This window comes from Benincasa hispida, chromosome 9 (assembly GCF_027475165.1).
Source record: "Benincasa hispida cultivar pf3 chromosome 9, pf3_genome.v1.1, whole genome shotgun sequence".
Classification (NCBI taxonomy): Eukaryota; Viridiplantae; Streptophyta; class Magnoliopsida; order Cucurbitales; family Cucurbitaceae; genus Benincasa; species Benincasa hispida.
This window is the reverse complement of record NC_143486.1, coordinates 17165153-17184662: the sequence shown is the minus strand read 5'-3', so window position 1 is coordinate 17184662 and position 19510 is coordinate 17165153. Positions and strand designations below refer to the sequence as shown.

Sequence of the window (19510 nt, the reverse complement as noted above, 5' to 3'; positions counted from 1 at the left end):
ATAGTAGATATCACTAATAATCTTTTATCATGGCTATCACTGAGAAATCTCCTTTCTTTCTCGTCTACTCAGGGGGGTGCGGACACAAAAAACGGTTGCCGAAGAAAATGTTTACCAAAACAGGCATAACCGCTGGAACGGCTAAAAGTGAGCAGCTATCGGTCATTATCACTGATAGACTTTCATCAATTAGAATCAACCTTGAAATATTAACACTTAAGGCTATTAGTGATAGATTTCTATAACTGGTTATCATCTTTGAAAGAAACTCGATATATAGATATCACTTAAGTTTTATCACCGATATCACTAACATCACTCATATTGTGGTTATCAGTGATAACTTCTTTCACTGATAACATCATTAATAAGATGCTATCAACGATCCCACTGATATCATGCTATCAGTGATAGTTCTCTATCACTGATAACGTGCTATCAGTGGTAGCTTTTATCACCGATAACGTGTTATCGGATAACTTCCATCATCGATAACATGCTATTAGTATTAGCTCCCATCATTGGTAACATGCTATTAGTAGTAGCTTCTATCAATCATAACCACTGAACACCTTTTTGCCCCTTTCTCGTCCTTCCCAAACATTTATAAGTCTCTTTTCTTTTCGATGATAGCTTCTATCACTGATAAACATTCTATTAGTGATAACTTCTAGGCATTCCACTTACATTTTAGTTCGAGATTCAACTTTATTAATTAAATTCACTAAGTTGGCTATCAATGATAGATTTCTATAAGTGGCTATTAACTACGAAAATATAATCAAAGATTAAGCTATTAATGATAGAAAATATTAGTGGCTATCACTGATAGACTTTCATTTGCTATTTATATTTATTATTTGTTATAATAATCAAACTTGATGATTGGCTTATTGGTGTTAAGTCACTTATCAATTGAATACTTTCAAGTCATGCGTATAGAATTCAGCCTCATAATTCTTGTGAAGAAAAGGGGAAGAAAAAAAAAATTCAAATAAAGGAAAGAAAAATTTTAAAAATAAGAGAAAGAGAAGAAACAAAAACTGAAGAAAAAGAAAGAAAATTAAATAGAAAACAGGAAGCAAAAACTGGAAAAATGAAAGAAAAACTAAAAAAGAAAAAGAAAAAGAAAGAGAAGAAACAAAAAATCGGAGAAAGACAAGAAAATAAAATAATAAAAAAAAGATAAGAGAGAAGAAAAAATCGGAGAAATAGAAGAAAATAAAAATTAAAAAAAGGAATAAGTAAGAGCTGAAGAAAGAAAATAAAAAAAAATAAAGGAAAGAATAAAATAAAAAAAAAGGAGAAGAAGCAAAAACTAAGAAAGAAAATAAAATGAAAAATGAAAATAGGGAGGGAAGAAGCAAAAATCAAAGAAGAAATAAAATAAAAAGACTAAAAAAGTTGTACAACAAAATAAGACAAGGGAGAGCGAAATTGGAAATTAAAAAAAAATTAAAAAAAAATTAAAAAAAAATTAAAAAATTGACTAGTCAACTCATCCATATTTGCAAATATTTTAAAAATGTAATATATTTTTAGATTTTTTCTCTTATTCTACCATGCATTACAAATATCCAAGCTTTTATTTGGCATAATTTTCCACCATGGGCTTAAATTAGGTTGAACTTTGAACCCAAACGATTTTAGTTACTCAACTCGATCCACTACAAGAAAATTCATTTTCTATGACAAATTTTTAGTGATGCAAGAAAATTTTGTTGCTAAATAGTAATTTATAGTGACGCAATGGAAAACATGTTGCAGAATATCAGTTTTAGTGACAAAATTTACATAAGTGTCACTAAAACAATTTGTGATGCACAAACCAACACCACTAAACATTAAAATCTTTAGCAATATATTATATTGTCTCAAAAAGGTTATTCAAAAAATATAATTAAACAAAATCCATTCTTTTCATTTTCCCCTTCCTTCTCACTCTTTTTCCAAACTTTCAACCCTCCTTCCCAACTCACTCTTTTTATTAATTGTGTTGTTTAAAATTTTAATGTTAGTTTTTGAATTTTCCTCTTTATTTCTCCTTGTTATTCTAATTTTGTTATTTAAAATTTTAATTTCAGTTTTTGAATTCCTTATAACCCATATAAAAATGTGTAAAAATATTTTAAAAAATGTTCATCATCATATCTAATTTATAGCCCATTTGATAACACTATTTTTTACTATTTTTTGTTTTTTGTTTTTAATTTTTTAAGAAACATATTTGTTCATCATCATTTTTGTTTCTTAAATTTTATTGATCATTAAAAGCTATTTTTCTTGTAGTGATCAAATTTACCATTTTAGGCCACTGGGCAAATTTATTGATCGTGGTCCAAGCATCATTGCTGAATTTGAATAAGCCTCTTGTTGTGATCAAATGGCCAAAAAGAGCTAGTTGACAATTTTTAGCTTGTCATTTATTTGTCTCTAAATAAAATGGCTTTCTTTGTGATGACATGACAAAATTTGGTTGACTGCAATTTCTTATTCATCCGATACAACTATCAGTTTGAAGTATTAAATGATACAATGCTCAAAGTTTGAGTATATAAATTTATTTTTACCATATATTTTAATACATAATTAAACATGTTATTAAAGCAATTAAATTTTGGTGACCTTAGTCTAAATCCATATATTATTACCCTAAAAGCACACTTAAATCATAAACTTCTCATAAGGTCAAAAATATTAAAAGTTAGATTAATGGTTGAGATTTGAATTTATGTTCCAATTGTTTTTGATTAAGAGACCAAGAATTTGAATCTGTCCATATACATATTGTTTTTTTAACAGAATACTAGTGAAAAGGTGGGGTCGGGAGGTTTATCAGAATATCTCAACTAGGTTGACACTTCCTTAGTATTTTCATCATATCCCGGATCCAAAAGCGATGCATTCATTCAAAAGGAAAGTATTGTACATCAACGAGCAAGAGAGAAACTCAAGATATAAAGTACAAACAAAAACATGTGAAGGATAGGCTAGAGAAAAACCTTCCAACTTAAAGCAATATAAGTTACATCGTAGCTGTTGAAATGAGATGGTTTTTTTGCACCAAAGGGCCGCAAGCGTAATAATTTCTTCTCATTTCTCAGATTGTGATTTTTCAATATCCTGAAAAGTACGTTTGTGGCGCTCAATCCATAAGCACTCGAAGGATGCACCAATGATATTACACCAAAGGATCTTGACTTTGTTTTGTTGTGGGGTGTGTGTCAGTACATCAAGGAGTTGCTCCAATGTGTTCGGTAGTAAGGCATAGTCAGTCGCTTTTAGGCGATTCCATATGCTGGTAGCAAGATGACACTACATAAAGAGATGCTCCATATTTTTGGATTTACTTTTAGATAAGATACACCAGTTAGGATTCAAATAATATGAGGGATAGCGTGGTGATCGTTATCCATAGTATTGATGCCTTTATGGAATAATGTCCAAACAAAAAACTTACGTTTTTCTCGGCAAGAAATTGGACCATAGGTTGGCTAATTTCAAAGTGTTACCGATTGTGTTGGGCGATGAAAGATGCAGCTTTGCAGATTTTGAAGGAATGAAATTCTAAACGGAAACATGTAAACACATGTGCCAATGTAATTCAATTTGAAAAATTAAAAAAAAAGATACAGAAATTATAGAAGAACAACATAGACATTTATAAATTATAACATCCTTCTAGGGAGACAAGGATAAAAAGAACTAACCCTTGAAGACTCTTTTTCTCGTAATTCTTCTGCTCGAAACGGAGCAACATGAATGCAAGATCTCCCTCGAACTAGAAAAACGTCTATCACGAACAAACAAGTTATGAATAAAGGACACCACCATTTGATTTTCTTGCTATTCTCAGGACAAAAATCAATGTATGGGGTTCTTAATTTGGTAGGGAGAGATTTGTGTGATAGAGGTTTGGGAAAGAAGATCAAATACACAGAGAGAACTCTTCTTTTTGCTTGTCTGTGATCTATGCATTGGAACATATTAATCAAAAACAAATCTTGTCCTTTTCTTTTATACGAGAGTGTTCGAAGAAAAATGAAGAGGAAAAATGCACTCGTCTTTTGATATGCGTTAATCTCTATGCGTTGATGGTCATGCATTGGACTGAAGAATATGCAATATGCGTTAAGCGCGTATGCGATGACCATGTGTTCCTATCACAAGTTTTCTTGCTTTCTCGCCAAGTATAACGAGAACACAAGTTTCTCGGGATGATCCGACATCGAACACAGGGACTTGTAACTAAATGATGCTTGTGAAGTGATGCGTTTGAGGCGATGAATGAAAATAAAAAGATAGAAGTTAATGGATTATATGCTACTCCTACTCCTAACTAAACATATTGAGCAATGAAGGTTTAACTATAAGAATTGGTAGAGATGTGACAATTGTTAACGCGTAATAAGGTGAATGAAGAAACAAAATTGTGGATGGAATTAATTCACTGCATCATTATACTTGGTCGCTAGAATAATCCCAGCTCGTCACATTAACGCATCGCACACCTTTCGGTGGTCAGCCACATGCTTATATCTCTATAATGCATGGTTGCATTGAGCATAAGATCGTTCCTATCTCTAGGAACATTGCTTACTTTGCTTTAGTATGTTCCACTACTTACTCTCTCGGGCAGTTGGTTGTAGCTAATCAGTTCATAGACAAGCATTGCGACAACCTCACACCAAGCAAAGAGGATTAACTCACTATACTTGTGCAATGTACACCTCTCGGTGATTTGCTACATGCATCATATCTCTAGACCGCATGATTGAGTATGCGACCTATATTTAACACTTAACTAAACGATGATAAAGAAGATGAAGACGATGAAGATGGTGCTGAAGGAACTAAGAGATGCATTGATTACAAAATGTATTAATGTCTTAAGCCAAAATGTAATACAATACAGAGATAAGAGGAGAGGTGGAGGGCCAAATGTCAGCAATCTCTTGCTTTTCATCCGAAATGTGTCCAGGCTTCTGTTGGTGCCATGGATGGATGGTGGAGAAATCTCTCTCGAGCTCTATCTCTGGCAAAACTCTGATCGTCACTCGGAAGGGGTTGTGAAGGTGAGGAACTCTCAAAGAATATCTTGCTCATGCTCTCATCTGTGATCACAAGAATCTGCCTAAGGCAGAAACTCGGATGGTTTGAAGTTAAGCTCCAAGACTCTATTTATAAAGTTCAAACACCGACAGCTCTGATACCCCATTTTGACTCATTGTTACTTCTGTCGCGGTATGGGAAATGTCAGCATCACCTTATCTTGTTGATACTCCCAAGGTATGCATTCGTGCTTATTTCTCTTGAAGTGTCAACGCATTCCACACACCTTGTGATCAATATTCTATCACGATTATCACTCTGTGGACGCAACATTCCATATGACGAACTAGTCTTCATGAAGATCATCGCATGCAGTCAACCTTGCGGCGGTCTGGAATCAACGCACGTGATCAATTCCTATAATAGTTGCAAAAATAGACACTTTGATGCAGAATAACACATGATATAGGGTCAGTGAGGATTTTCGGTGCTGGTCGACGCACTCACTATTCCATATGAATTCTTGGTATTATTGACACATATTCTACTTATTAGCCCTCATAATTCTAAGTAAAAGGCTACAATAGCTTGTATTTCTACAAGCTATCAGAGAGACTCTCTCTCCAACCAACTCACACTAACTCCCAATGAGAGTTATTATTTTAAATTTAAATAATTTATATATTAAATCAAAATTTAATATATAATTCAATAAATGAATATTAATTAATTAAAAATTATTTAATTAATAAATTAGATATCATATATTTAATTTAGTTTGAATCATATTCAAATAACATCATTTCCCATGATTTATATTTTTAATATGAATCTCATTCATATTAATTATAACTTATAGTTTTAATATGAATTTCATTCATATAATTAATATTTGAATCTTATTCAAATATTTATCTCTCACATACTATAAAGTATAATTTTGAATCTCATTCAAAACTGACTTTATATTATAATGTATCTATATACATCATATTTGTTGGGATTGGTGTCCTAATTCTCCCGGAGTCTCGTTGTTTTGTTAAGATGCACATTGTTAAATGAATAAAATAAGTGTTATTTAATTCTGACATTTACTCATATCCAATAAACAAAGCTCATTGGTTATCTTGTGTGAACTTAAACATGTATATGTGATATACAAGTGGATCATGCCTTAAGTGATAACCTAAATCGGTCCGTAGTATAAGGATTAAGGTGGGATACCTGATCCTGGTAACACCACGGATATGGCTCGCTTTGTAGACTTTGCAAGTGTTGTAAACTACTATAGATGGTTGATCCTGACCATTCGTGTGGAGACGTGGAGCGGGGGTATCCTATACAAAGAGTTTGTATAAGACTTAGACCACGGGATGACTAGACTTTGTATATAACACCATTGATACTAGAGACTTGCATCTCACCTAAACGACCGTAGGTGACACGATCTTAATCTTGAGTGTTTTGTGAACTCTTGTCTTTGAGGGCGGTCCTTTGATTAGTATGGGTGAGAGTGACTAGATTGCCAACTCAACATGCCTACATTTTTGGGGACTTGTCTGATCTAGGAGCTGGGAACTCAATCCACAATATGGAATTCACTCCTTTCCCAAAGAAGGGATAAGTAGAGAGATTACTCCCTTAAGGGTTGATTTCGGGACTTGAACATAATAGCCACAACTTCTCTTTGGAAGAGAAGACTCTGTCATAGTAGGACTATAATTTATGTTCATTAGAGGGATCAGTGATACTTAAGGAGACAGATGTAACTACAGGGGCATAACGGTTATTGGCCCAACTGTACTTACGAGTGATCTGTGAAGGGTTGTCGCACTGTTGATTGGTTAAGATGGACACATAATATATCTGTAGTGAGGAGAGTTTAGCTATCGGTCTTTAGTGGAATACTTGACAGTTAACAGATGGTGGGTCTCGTGATTAAATGTGACTAAAGAGTTTAGTCAGTTATTCACGTACTGTTGGAGCTTCGAATCTACAGGTCCATGAGGTCCCCTTGGTAGCTTGGATTCTGTTGAAGGATCAAGTTCTTGGTGTTCATTTGAAATGTTCAAATTGACATGAGGTATTTTGATTATATGTGATATAATTGGTATGATGTATGAGATACATCTAGTGGAGGATTCATGTAAATGAGATTTACATTAATTACCATGGAATAGGAAAAGAACTATGGTTTATATGTTTCATGAGATGAAATATTAAAACTATAGGTTATAAATATAGTATGATAAGTTGGTTATCACTTATGTTTATAATAATATTAATTATTAGATAATTAATACTTTTTCTTTTAAATAACCAAATGTAGTGGATAGTTATTGATCATGGTAACCGTGAGGTTTTAAAAGGAAATCAGTTTCCTATTTTGAAAAGAGTAAGTTGGTTTTACAAAAGTTTGAAAAAGAATTTTGAGTTTTCTCTCCGCGAAAAGAAACTCACGGTGGTCGTCAAGTAAATATAGATTTACTAAATGACGGCTGGGCTGAGCTAAACGATCGTGCAGGTGCTAGCTAAACGATCGTGCAGTGTTTACTAAACGATCGTATAGCTTTGCTAAATGATCGCTGGCCCAAGGTAAACGATCGTGTAGAGTTTATCGAGCTAAACGATAGAGCTAAACGATCGCATAGCTTTTGCTAGACGATCGCATATCTTTATCTAAATGATTGGGCATCGACCTATACGATAGGTCTCTGATTTCTCCCACTTGCCCAGTCATGTACACGATCTGTGTTTCCTCTGTTCGTCTGCCTCACACCAAGTTCGAACAGAGCCCACCCTCTGGATTCTCACACCGAGAATACTAAGGTCGCCTTGTTGGTGATGTCAGACTCAACTTGACAATGTCGAGATTTTTCGGAGGCCGTTCGTGGTGCTTTGGAGGAGCCCGTTCGTGGCGTTGCGGAAGAGTTTGTGTTGCAGAGGAGATCGTGACCGAAGAGATCGTTGAAGACGAGCGCGAAGAGTTCGTGCAGTGTTGCGGTCGTGTAGATCGAGCGCTTGTGGTTGCGGTTTTTCGATCAGAGTCGCACATCGAAGTGTGGAGACATTACTACATATGTGTGTGTAGTTCTCTTTGTACGCTTGGTATTGTTTCATGCTGTAATTTCTTTGTAATTTGCATAACCGTTTATGTTTGAAGTCGACTGTAAATGTATTATTGAATCATGATTGTAATTTGGAATTGTCTTATTCTGCTGCTCATGGAAACCAAGTTCGATTTCTTTCAGTATTAATTGTATTTTATACAATTAATTTCCTTATTTAATTTGAACAATTCAAATTAATCCAAAATTAATTGATTCTTTTTTTACCCTTAGTGAGCTAGCAAGGGGTTCTTATGGACGTACAGATTAGAAACTCTAATAATACGAGATTAATTAATTAACCTCCTTAAGTTAATCAACATTCATTAATTATAGTCCACTTCATTAAAGACCCAAGACTGCACTCTTTGCATTGTAGATATATTTCTGTATCTATGGACATAATCAATCAATAATAAGTCGATCCTTCATGAATCGCTCGTAACTATAGTTGGGTCAAGTTATCGTTTTACCCCTTTAGTTACATCTAACTCCTTAAGTACCAACGATCTCTCTAATGAACAAAGTGAGAGGGTGAGGCCTCAATGTTCAAGACCCAGAATTAGCCCTTAAGAGAACAATTAATCTACTTACCATAAAAATGGGGAGGAGTGAATTCCATCTTGTGTGTGTAGTTTTTTTTTTCTAGCTCCCTACTTGGACAAATCTAGAAAATGGTAGTTTTATTGAGTCGACGAATCGGACCACTCCTACTCCCACTCATACAAATCAAAGAACTGACCTTATAGATAGAAGTTCATAACTCACTCAGGACTGAGTTTGAGTTACCTATGGTCACCCAATGAAATGTTAATCTCTTCAGTCAATAGTGTTATAAAGAAAGATTAATCATTTCACGGTCTAGTCTTATACAAACAATTTGTATAAGATACCTCAACTTGCATATGTCCACATGAACGATTAAGATCAAAACGTTTGTAACACTTTACAACTTTTATAACAATTATAAAGTGGGTCGTATCCATAGCATCACCAAAATAAGACACCTAAACTTATACATATACCACAAACCATTTAGGTTATTACTTAAACATAACCTATCTGTATGCCTTCACATACTATTCAAGTTTCATAAAATAACCTAGGATCTTTCTTTAATAGATAATAATATATAAACTAATCAACAATTATTTCAAATAACGTATTAACTACGAGGTTTTAAGGCATACATCCCATAAAAGGGCAACAAATCTTTTAGGATACCTGTGGAGGTTCAATTATGATACCAAAAGATAGTGTCAATATCGTTTGTAATCCTCCATTTGATATGATCAGACATATATTGGTTGTGTTTAGTAATTGAGAACCATGGTGGCCTTGCACTTTTGTAGTTGCTGATAGATGGTATACTACCCGAAGTGACAACCTTATATTTGGCTGCAACGAGTGATTTCCACAAGCTGTGTCATTTTTGTTATGATATCGCCAAATCCATTTACAGAAAAGTGCACTATTTGTAATGCTGATTTTATCTATACCTAGTTCGCCTCTTTCTTTTGGTAAAATTATCAAGTTCCATCTAGTTAGAAAAATAAAGGGATGGAAACGGTATCATTTACTTTTTTGTTGTGTATGATAGAGTCGGGTGGTTAAATGATGTAAAGACAAACCTTATCGTTTACCTCGTCGTACTACACAATGGCGCCTCAGAACTTATGCGATAGTAAAATGAATTATCGTTTACCTTATCGTTGTGTACGACAGGATGCGGGCACTACATGATAAAGACTATCGTTTACCTTTCTGTTGTATACGATAGGATTTGGACTCTACACGATGGAGGCTATCGTCTACCTTTTCGTTGTACACGATAGACATTGAGCGCTAAACGATGAACGATGTATTCAGTCGTTTAGCTGATCGTTGTACACGATGGAACCAAATTACTAAACTATAGACAGAGAGATTTTCAACTTTGTCTCTTCGTATTCATTTCTTCCATTGGAAAGGGGCAGCATGCCCGATTTATACATTGTTCCCTATTTTAGGGATTCAAAGAATTAAAAAATTATATACCAAACAACTAATAAAATGAGGACACATGGTCCAATAGATGATGAAAGAATATTTGTTTGTTATCACCCAATCTTAATAGAAATTTGGAGCACTAAAGGAATAATCTTTCATGACTCACCACAGTGACATGACAATCTTCAACTTATGTGTCTTCTTGACTCATCCTTGATCGCTGATAGTGACATATTCTCTAACACAGATTTTTCAAGACCTTCCCAAAGAAAATCTCTCATTAGTTTCTCCAGTTTTTTACAAATACCCATCGGAGCTTTGAAAGTCGAAAGAATATGTGGAACTTTGAATCTGGAAATTAGTTTGTCTGGATGAAAAAACCCTCGATGAGGCCCCATTGTTGGGCATCTTCAAGGAGACTGAAAAGACAATCTATTGCAAATAATAAAAAGGAAAGACGAAAGTGGATCCAATAATCAATAATTTTGTTGGCTATTGAGTCCGTGATCTGCCTATCAAAAACAAATGCAAATTGGTTGACAACGATAGTAGTCGAAAGGACCTCGTGCGCTCTGTATTTCAGAGATAAGTTAAACCGGCACCGAGCTATACAAACTTTATGGAACTAAACAGTATTTTCATCTCCATCTTTGAGCCATTGAAATTTACATAATCGACTCCATTTTCTAGCCTCCAAGAGGTGAATATTTAGAAGATCCATCTTAAGGGCAATACGATGTTGCAGGTTCATATGCGTATTGTTGAACTATATTGTCATTTGTACTGGAAAAAAAACTCGTTAATTAATATATTTTCTTACTTCTTTTAGTTAATTTTTCTTCTACAATTTTGATTTTATACATATGTTTTTAATTTTATAAATGATATCCCTTAATTTAAGAAAATAATTTTAGCTCTATTTATGAATGTTGGGGGAAAAACACCAACTTGATTATAAATGCAATGGCTAATATAATTAAATTTACTAATTAATTAAAAGTAATAATTTTTATTTGACTAAAATAAATAGAATTTAATATGACAGTAAATATAAATGCATTGAATATGGATTGTTAAATATCGTTATGTCAAAAGAAAAAAAAAAAAAAGGAAACCATTAAAGATCAAGACCAACCATTTTTTTTATTTATGTCAAACTTATCGTACTTAAGTTTTTTTTTTTTTTTTTTAAATTATAAAAAGAACAAAGAAAATTAGAATCAATCATTTAATTACGCTAATATCATTTGAATATAAGCAACAAAAAAATATATATTAATCAAATTTTATTATTTGAAACAAAAATTGTTAATGATATGTATTAGATAAAAAGAAGAAAAGCGTCCTCTCAAAAAATTTAATAAATAAAAAATCGTGAATGCGTCTCTAAACACATTTTAATAAAGACAGACACGATTCATTTAATTTTCTTATTTTTTTTTTCAAAATAACATGTTTTAACCATTTTTTTAAAGTTTCAATATTAATATAATTAACCCTCATTAATTACTAAAAATTGATGACTTTTATGGGTAGGTTAAACATTGATAGATCTTCAAATTTTACTTTAATTATATGAGATATTTATGGTTATATAAATCGATTGCGTGCAAATTTGAACATAGGCAAAAGCTTGAAGACGATCTTAACAATGTCTAGAGCAAGGTAACAATATCTTCTCGTAATATTCATATCTATTAGAAAATTTTGGGTTTAATACACGAATCTTGTCAAGTTCTTGACTATCTCTATGTACAAAATTTCTCACAGGCGGCTGCATGGGAAGGTGGCTCTTATAACAGGAGCCGCCAGCGGCATCGGCGAGGAGACGGCGAGACTATTTGCAGCCAATGGTGCTTCTGTTGTCATAGCAGATATCAACGACGAACTAGGCCGGAATGTGGCAGCCTCCATCGGCATCGACCAAGCCAGCTTTCACCACTGTGATGTGAGAGATGAGGAGCAAGTTGAAAAAACAGTGAGCTACACTGTTGAAAAACACGGCCGCCTCGACATTCTCTTTAGCAACGCCGGCATCGTTGGCTCTCTCACTTCAATTCTCAAGCTTGACATGTTCAACTTCGACAATATAATGGCGACCAATGTCCGTGGGGTATGTCATATTTTTGTATGACTAATATAATTAGTTCTCATTTCTAAGTAATAAGTCCTTTAATTTTTAATTTTACGTGCGTTTAGTATTGTCCTTGACATATTCAAAGTTATTTTTAAAAAGAAAAATTTAATAAATCTGTTGAACATATTGTTAGTTAAGTTTAAAATTCGAGAGATTAAACTTGTAATTTTAATTTTAAAAAGCTTTTTCTTCATTCATATTAATAAAAGGTGGTTGCGACGATCAAGCATGGCGGACAAGCAATGGTGGAACGCAACATACGGGGGTCAATAATATGCACGACAAGCGTTTCGGCGACAGTCGGTGGGGTGGCGTCGATGGCGTACACGAGCTCAAAGCATGCAGTGTTGGGGGTGGTGAGATCGAGCTGCATGGAGCTCGGGACGTACGGGATTAGGGTGAACTGCGTGTCGCCATATGGGGTGGCGACGCCGCTGGCTTTCCGGACATTGAATTTGGAAGAGAATAAGCTTGAAGAAGTTCTTAGTTCAAAGACAAGTTTGAAGGGTGTGGTGTTGAAGGCTAGCCATATAGCTGAGGCTGCTTTGTTTCTTGCATCTGATGAATCAGTTTATATAAGTGGACAAAACTTGATTGTTGATGGAGGCTTCACAGCCGTCAGATCAATCATATAACTCTCCCTCTAATTTTTAAGGGCCTGTAGGATTTGAAGTAATAACCAATGTGCTAATACTTTGGAAATATTCGAAAAGTTGGCACTTTGTGATGAACACACCTTCCCATTGAAATAAAAACTTGTGCAATGAATTAAATGGAATTGAAGTGAATTTTGTTGGATTGGTTAAGTCAAGGATTGGACAAAATTAGGCTCAATTATGATATCTTAAATGAATTTTGGTTGATATTTGATTATCATCTTAAAGTGATTTTGAAATGGTGAAAATTATTTTGTCATACCCAAAAATCACTTAGAGGAGGAAGATGAGGTTAAATTACAGGTTTAGTCCCATAAATAACTTTGAAATTTGTGTGTAATTGGTTCTAAAACTTTCAATTCCATTCCTTCAGAAAAAATCAATTTTGTGGGAAAGAGGAGGAAAGACTAAATTACAAGTTTAGTCTCATAACTTAAAAATTTGTGTGTAACTTTTTTTAGAAAGATACTTAATGTGCATTGGTAGGTGCACCAAAATATCTCAACTAACACTACAAGAAATAAAAGTTATCATGGCCATTTAGAAGATAGGCTACGAAATCTCAAACACCAAAACGACACTCAATTGTTAAATTGGGAGGGCTCAGAATTCTGAAAGCAGCACACAGAGCTCAATCAGCTCAGAAGAGCCTTTTTTCTCTATTTCTCATCTTTCCTTTCCTTATCTCTTCCCAAAAAACCCAAACCCTTCTTTCTCTCAAAACCCAAACTGTCATGGGTGGAAATCCACCCTTCGACAATGGGTTTCTCTCAAAACCAACCCTTCTTTCTCTCAAACCCAAACTTGGTTTGTTCAGGGTAGTGTCATTTCCAATATTTATTGCGTTTTACCATCGCCATGTTTTACTCGTGATTGATCTTTGTTTGACTATTCAAATCTCATTGGAGGCAAAGGTCGGTGGCTCTTCTTCTACAACACGATTGATTGATTAGGTTTTTTTTTTTTTTTTTTTTTTTTTTTTTTTTTTTTTTTTTTAAATATGAATCAGAAATTTGTGTCTTAAAATGATCTGGTCTTTGTTTGATTTTTATATATTATTCATGGTACTATACCTCTAGAATCGTAGGCGTTGTGACTGTTTCAGCTAGACATTGTCTTTTAGAACTTTTCAAATTGTGGTAAAATTTAATTTTCAATTAGTTTTGTAGGAAAATTTCTTCCGTTTCTCCTAGCTCATTTCTTTCTTTTGATGATGCTAAACATAACAAGAGTTCTGGGTTCTTGTGATAGAATGTTTTGAAGGTTGTAGCAGAATGTCTTCAATTTAATAATTTTTGATCGAGGTTGAAGCTCAAGAGGATGAGCCATAAAGTGAACTACAATAATGGGGAGAATGAGCTCTGCAAACCATAATAACAAATGACCAGCTATAAGTGATGCAAATGGCAAAGCATAAGGTAAAATATGCAATGAAAATTTGTAATAAGTGCCTCATGGTTTATGATATCTCCTACATCATGTCATCACAAAACATGTTCAATTCTTTTATTTTATTACTTTTATTGTCTGACTTTTTGAGTTCATCTTACAACTCTTAATGAAAATTATTAGACATGGGACTTCTGGAATTTTATACTTGCTTCTTTAGCTTTGCTAAAATATTTCTTTGTTCAACTCACTTATCTTATGTTCTCTTCAAGTCCAAAGTCCATATAAGAAGACCTCTTGTTGTCTATAGGTTTTGTTGTTGTTTGATTCAAAGAGGGCTTTTGCTATTTAATTTTTTCCCCTTTTTTGGAGTTTGAGGATTGGGAGTTGGATGTTTAAATCATAACTCAACTGGATGTTTTCTCTTGATTTCATTAAATTAGGAAAGTTTGTTGACTGTGACAGTGTGTTGGTTTGTCTGTTATTTTTTAAATCTTTTTCTTATTGATAGCCAGATCTTTTGAGGGCCTTGGGCGGAAACCTTCGACCATTGCACAATTTTTTTCTTGATGTTGACTAGTTTGAGTATCTATGTTGAAGTTATTTGTACCTAGAAAAATAAAGTTGATGATACCTATTTTTTATGTAAGTTGGGTATGTTAGTACGGTAAAATTAAAATAATATGGTAGTTTTAAAAACTATTGATAAAAATATTGTACTTTGAAACTATTTAGAAAAATATTGTTTTTTTTTTAATAGGGTGAGGGTTCAAAATTCGACATAGTTTTTAAAACAGGTAGGTCGAATTTTGAACCCTAGACATTTACCTTTTTTTTTTTTTTTTTTTTTTTTTTTTTTTTTAATTTAGACATTGAATGTTGGAAATTCGACCCACCTAGGTTGAATTTTCAACATTCGAATTTCCAACATTCGACCTTCGTGTTCTTCTTCTTCTTTTTTATTTTTTTATTTTTTTTTATTTTAAATTTTCCATTTTATAAAAACAATTTCTAAAAATATTTTATTATTTTATTTAAACTCTAAAAAGAATAAATTAAAAAAATAATATCTCATAAAAATAAAAAAAGTGTAAATTAAAATATCTCATTTATATAAAAATAATTACAAAAATCAATATGTCTCACAAGGCGGTCGTCGTCGATTTCGAGCTGGTTGTCGTCGTCGACTTCAAATTTGAGGTTACTCTGGTTCTTTTTGATGTTACGCTGGTACATCTGCAGACGCTTCATGATATAAATATTCATTATGCTCTCCACGACCCCGACCATATCCATGCACGTATGAAGACGAAGGACCAACCTCTGAGTCATAATGTTTTGAACCAAATGCTGGCATCATCATCATCGGACTAACATAATCAGTTTGACTTTGTATCTGCATCACAGGGGGCAACTCTTCCACATTATGGGCAACCTCATCAAATTCATCCTCTTCCCGTACAGGTCCTCTACGTTTAAGAGCTGGTGGAGGAACAATAGGTATATCATACATATAATGTATCTCCTCCATATAGCTTTAGTTGTCACTACATATAGCAATAACTCAGTTCAGATCATTCGCAACATCACAGAGTCTACTGTTGTTCAATCTCTGTGAATTATAAAACAATTAGATAATACTTAAAATAAATTTAAATTAAAAATAATTAGATAATATTCATTCACTTACCAGATGACCCATAACTACTCCCAGACGAGTGATGTAGTGCCTTGTGATATTATTATACCAATGAATGTAGTCTTGAGTGACATCCCTGTCAAATTGTTCAATAGAAACCCCACTACAATAAACCTTGCACGATAGTGCTATCGCACTACTAAATTTGCAACTTTTTCAAACCAATTTACAATCCTTAAGTCGATATCATGCAGTAGGGGTTCAGTATTACAAGGCAATGAGACATCCTGCTGAAAACCGAATTATCTCATCACCCTGTCAGGAAGATGCCATTCACCAATTTGAAAACATATGAGAGGACTCATCGTCCTCCATATGTTTTGACCATTCGTACAGAAATTGGGCAAAGTATGTATAATAATTTTGTACGGCTCCCAAATAACCTGAAACACAAAATATTATATTGGAGAACATTAAAGACAAATACAATAAAAATGTGTATAAAATAATCAATTAGGTTCAGTGTAATGTACCTGATCAAGTTGAAGCAGATCAAACATGTATCTGTACTGGCTGACTACATGTGTGGCTGTCCTAGTCACACAAAATTTGTCTCTCCACCTAAATTTTTAAATTGATAATTTAGAATCTAAATTAACTAGATCAGTGATATAAAAATTAAATTGAATTAAAACAACATACCGAGAACCGTAGGCTTGTCCAGCTAACTAAGCGTCATTAACATGTTGTAGTTGTGGAGCCATTGTTGGAAATCGTTCCCAAGCCCATAGTTGCAAAAGTATGAAAGGCCCAGCTATCTCTCGAACCTCAGGTCTTGTTGCTTTGCATAGTTGTCTATACAACCATGCCAAACATGCTCCACCCCACAAATACTGCCCTGCATCATAGAGGTTAGTTAATAGTGGCAAGAACATCAAGTAAACAAAATGACTTGATTTTTCAGAAAATAGACTTCCACCCATCATTTGTAGTATATATGCTTGCGCATATCTTATGATGGTTTCCTCGCCTGCATCATCTGTGAGCTCACGGAATTGTGTTCCTAACTATATCAAACTTAACCTCGATCCTTTAATTTTATCGGCATAGGTGCTCTTGCTCCCGCTCCGATTGAGTCCGTTCGAGTTTTAGCCAGGTCACACCGAGGTACAGTTGACAAACTTGTGATCAGTCATCATACATCACTCCGGTGACCGACTCACCGTCAACAGGTAACCCCAACACACTTCTATGTCTTGTAGAGTGATAGTGCACTCTCCAATAGACATATGAAATGTATGCATCTCAGGCCTCCATCTCTCGACTAAGGCTGTGATCAGATGCTAGTCCAACTGAATAAATCCCAATCTAGCAACCCCATAGAATCTAGATGTGCGCAGTAGTAGTAGTATTCGAGGGTGGAGTGGGATAGTGCGCTGGAGAACTGCCTCTCGACGCCTGCAAGATATGTCTCTAGTACGATATCACCATACAATCGATGAATGAACGGGTCATACAAAACATCAGGATCAATAGGTCCTGGGTTTAAAGCCATGATCTGAAAGAAAAAAAATATTTATTTTTCAATTAAAAGAATAATGTACAATTTAATTAACTTAATTAAATAATGTACAACTTAATTAAAAGAATAATGTACAACTTTATAAATTATAATAAAAAAAGTTGAATATAAAATAAAAGTATCTACACTTAATTAAATATACATGATAAAAGGATTATTTATTTCTCAATTAAATAATGTACAACTTAATTAAAAGAATAATATACAACTTAATTAAAAGAATAATGTATAACTTTATAGATTACAATAAAAAAATTGAATATACAATAAAAGTTTCTACACTTAATTAAATATACATGATAAAAGAAGTATTTATTTATCAATTAAAAGAATAATGTATAACTTTATAGATTACAATAAAAAAAATTGAATATACAATAAATTATTATAAAAAAATTGAATATACAATAAATTATAATTAAAAAAAATTGAATATACAATAAAATGAATTTATAATAAAAAAAATATTTATTTTTCAATCCCTAACTATTTAGAGCCTGTCTTAGTAACGAAGGACACTTCCTTCGATATGGCCTAACTGATTACAAAATCCACATCATTGTCGAGTGACTGGTTCTGTCCAATCCATCTCGTTGTGATAATGTGAACTTTTCGGTCTACCAGGTTTTCTCAACGATGGATCAGGATGTAAGACAGGCATATCAGGGTGCGTGATCCATTAATCTTCATGTTGTACAGGTTGAAATTGAGGAGAGTAACATTCAGCATATGTTGACAATTTATAGTAGTCCTTAATAAAGTCTTCGTAGTTCATGTTAAAATGTGAGCAAACGGCCATAAAATGCCTGTTTAGCCTCAATATTTGAACGTTTCCTCTTTTGGCATTGAGACTATGACGTCCAGTCTTCACATGAAACACACCTTCATACCGATCGTATGATTGTACTTCATGTTTACTAGATCTTGCAGCTCATTTATTTATTTTCTCGTGTGCGTACCTGGATTTTTACTCCACTTAGTATTATAAAATATGCTTGAAATAAATTGTTAATAACATATAATAATAATAATAATAATAATAATAATAATATAATAATAATAATAATAATAATAATAATAATAATAATAATAATAATAATAATAATAATAATAATAATAATAATAATAATATTACCGGGTGTATTTATCGTGACGTTCCAATGCATCATTTATTTATTTTTTTTTTCTTTTTCGAAATAATTCACGCATTTGAAGAATGTTATCTTAGCAAGAGCATTTATAGGCAACATTCGAGCTCCTTTAAGGACTCCATTTATGCACTCTGATAGATTTGTCGTCATCCACCTATATCTGAATCCTCCATCATGTGCTTGAGTCCATTGCTCTAAACTAATGTTGTCAAAAAAACTTAGACAGCTCCGATTTATTCCTTTGATATCTTCAATTACTTTATTGAACTTCCGAATTTGAAACTGACACTCGACACGATAAACATAATTTTTTAATGTATTAAATCTGTACTTTTTATTAAAGTTGCTGACGATATGTCGTAAGCAGAAACGATGGTGACATTTTGGTCCCATCCAACTATTTGCTGGATTGTTCACTACTGCGATTATACCAACATGTTGATATGAAATTAAACACATCTCTTTGTGTGTTACAATTTCTCTCAGGTGTTTCAGGAACCATCCCAATGAGTCTGCGGACTCTTCATCAGCAACGAAAAATGCAAGTGGAAGAAGATGGCCATTCGAGTCAACTGATGTAGCAATCAACAATTTTCTTCTATATTTGTCGTATAAGTATGTACTATTTATCTGAATTATCGGCTGACATTTATTAAAAGCTTCTATACAAGGACCAAATGCCCAAAATATAGAAGTTAGGATAACATAGCCTTCAGTAAGCGTTTCTTTCACTCTCCACTCTACACGTGTTCCGGGATTGGTCTGCTTAACCATATACAACCACCTGGGTAACAATTTGTAAGACTCA

General features: G+C 33.4%; 1 protein-coding gene across 2 annotated transcripts; it reads left to right on the top strand.

Annotated features, from left to right (window-relative positions):
- The first annotated feature begins 11752 nt into the window (after nt 1-11752).
- Nucleotides 11753-13091, top strand: LOC120086777 (short-chain dehydrogenase reductase 3b-like). Of its 2 annotated transcripts, XM_039043572.2 has the most exons (3): nt 11753-11813; nt 11919-12261; nt 12495-13091. In XM_039043572.2, the coding sequence occupies exons 1-3, from the start codon at nt 11800-11802 to the stop codon at nt 12918-12920; spliced, it is 783 nt and encodes a 260-aa protein (XP_038899500.1). In that variant the 5' UTR covers nt 11753-11799; the 3' UTR covers nt 12921-13091. The 2 variants fall into 2 exon arrangements, with proteins under 2 accessions (XP_038899500.1, XP_090174152.1); XM_090318026.1 differs by lacking the exon at nt 11753-11813 and having other exon boundaries at nt 11899-12261.
- The last annotated feature ends 6419 nt before the right edge of the window (nt 13092-19510 follow it).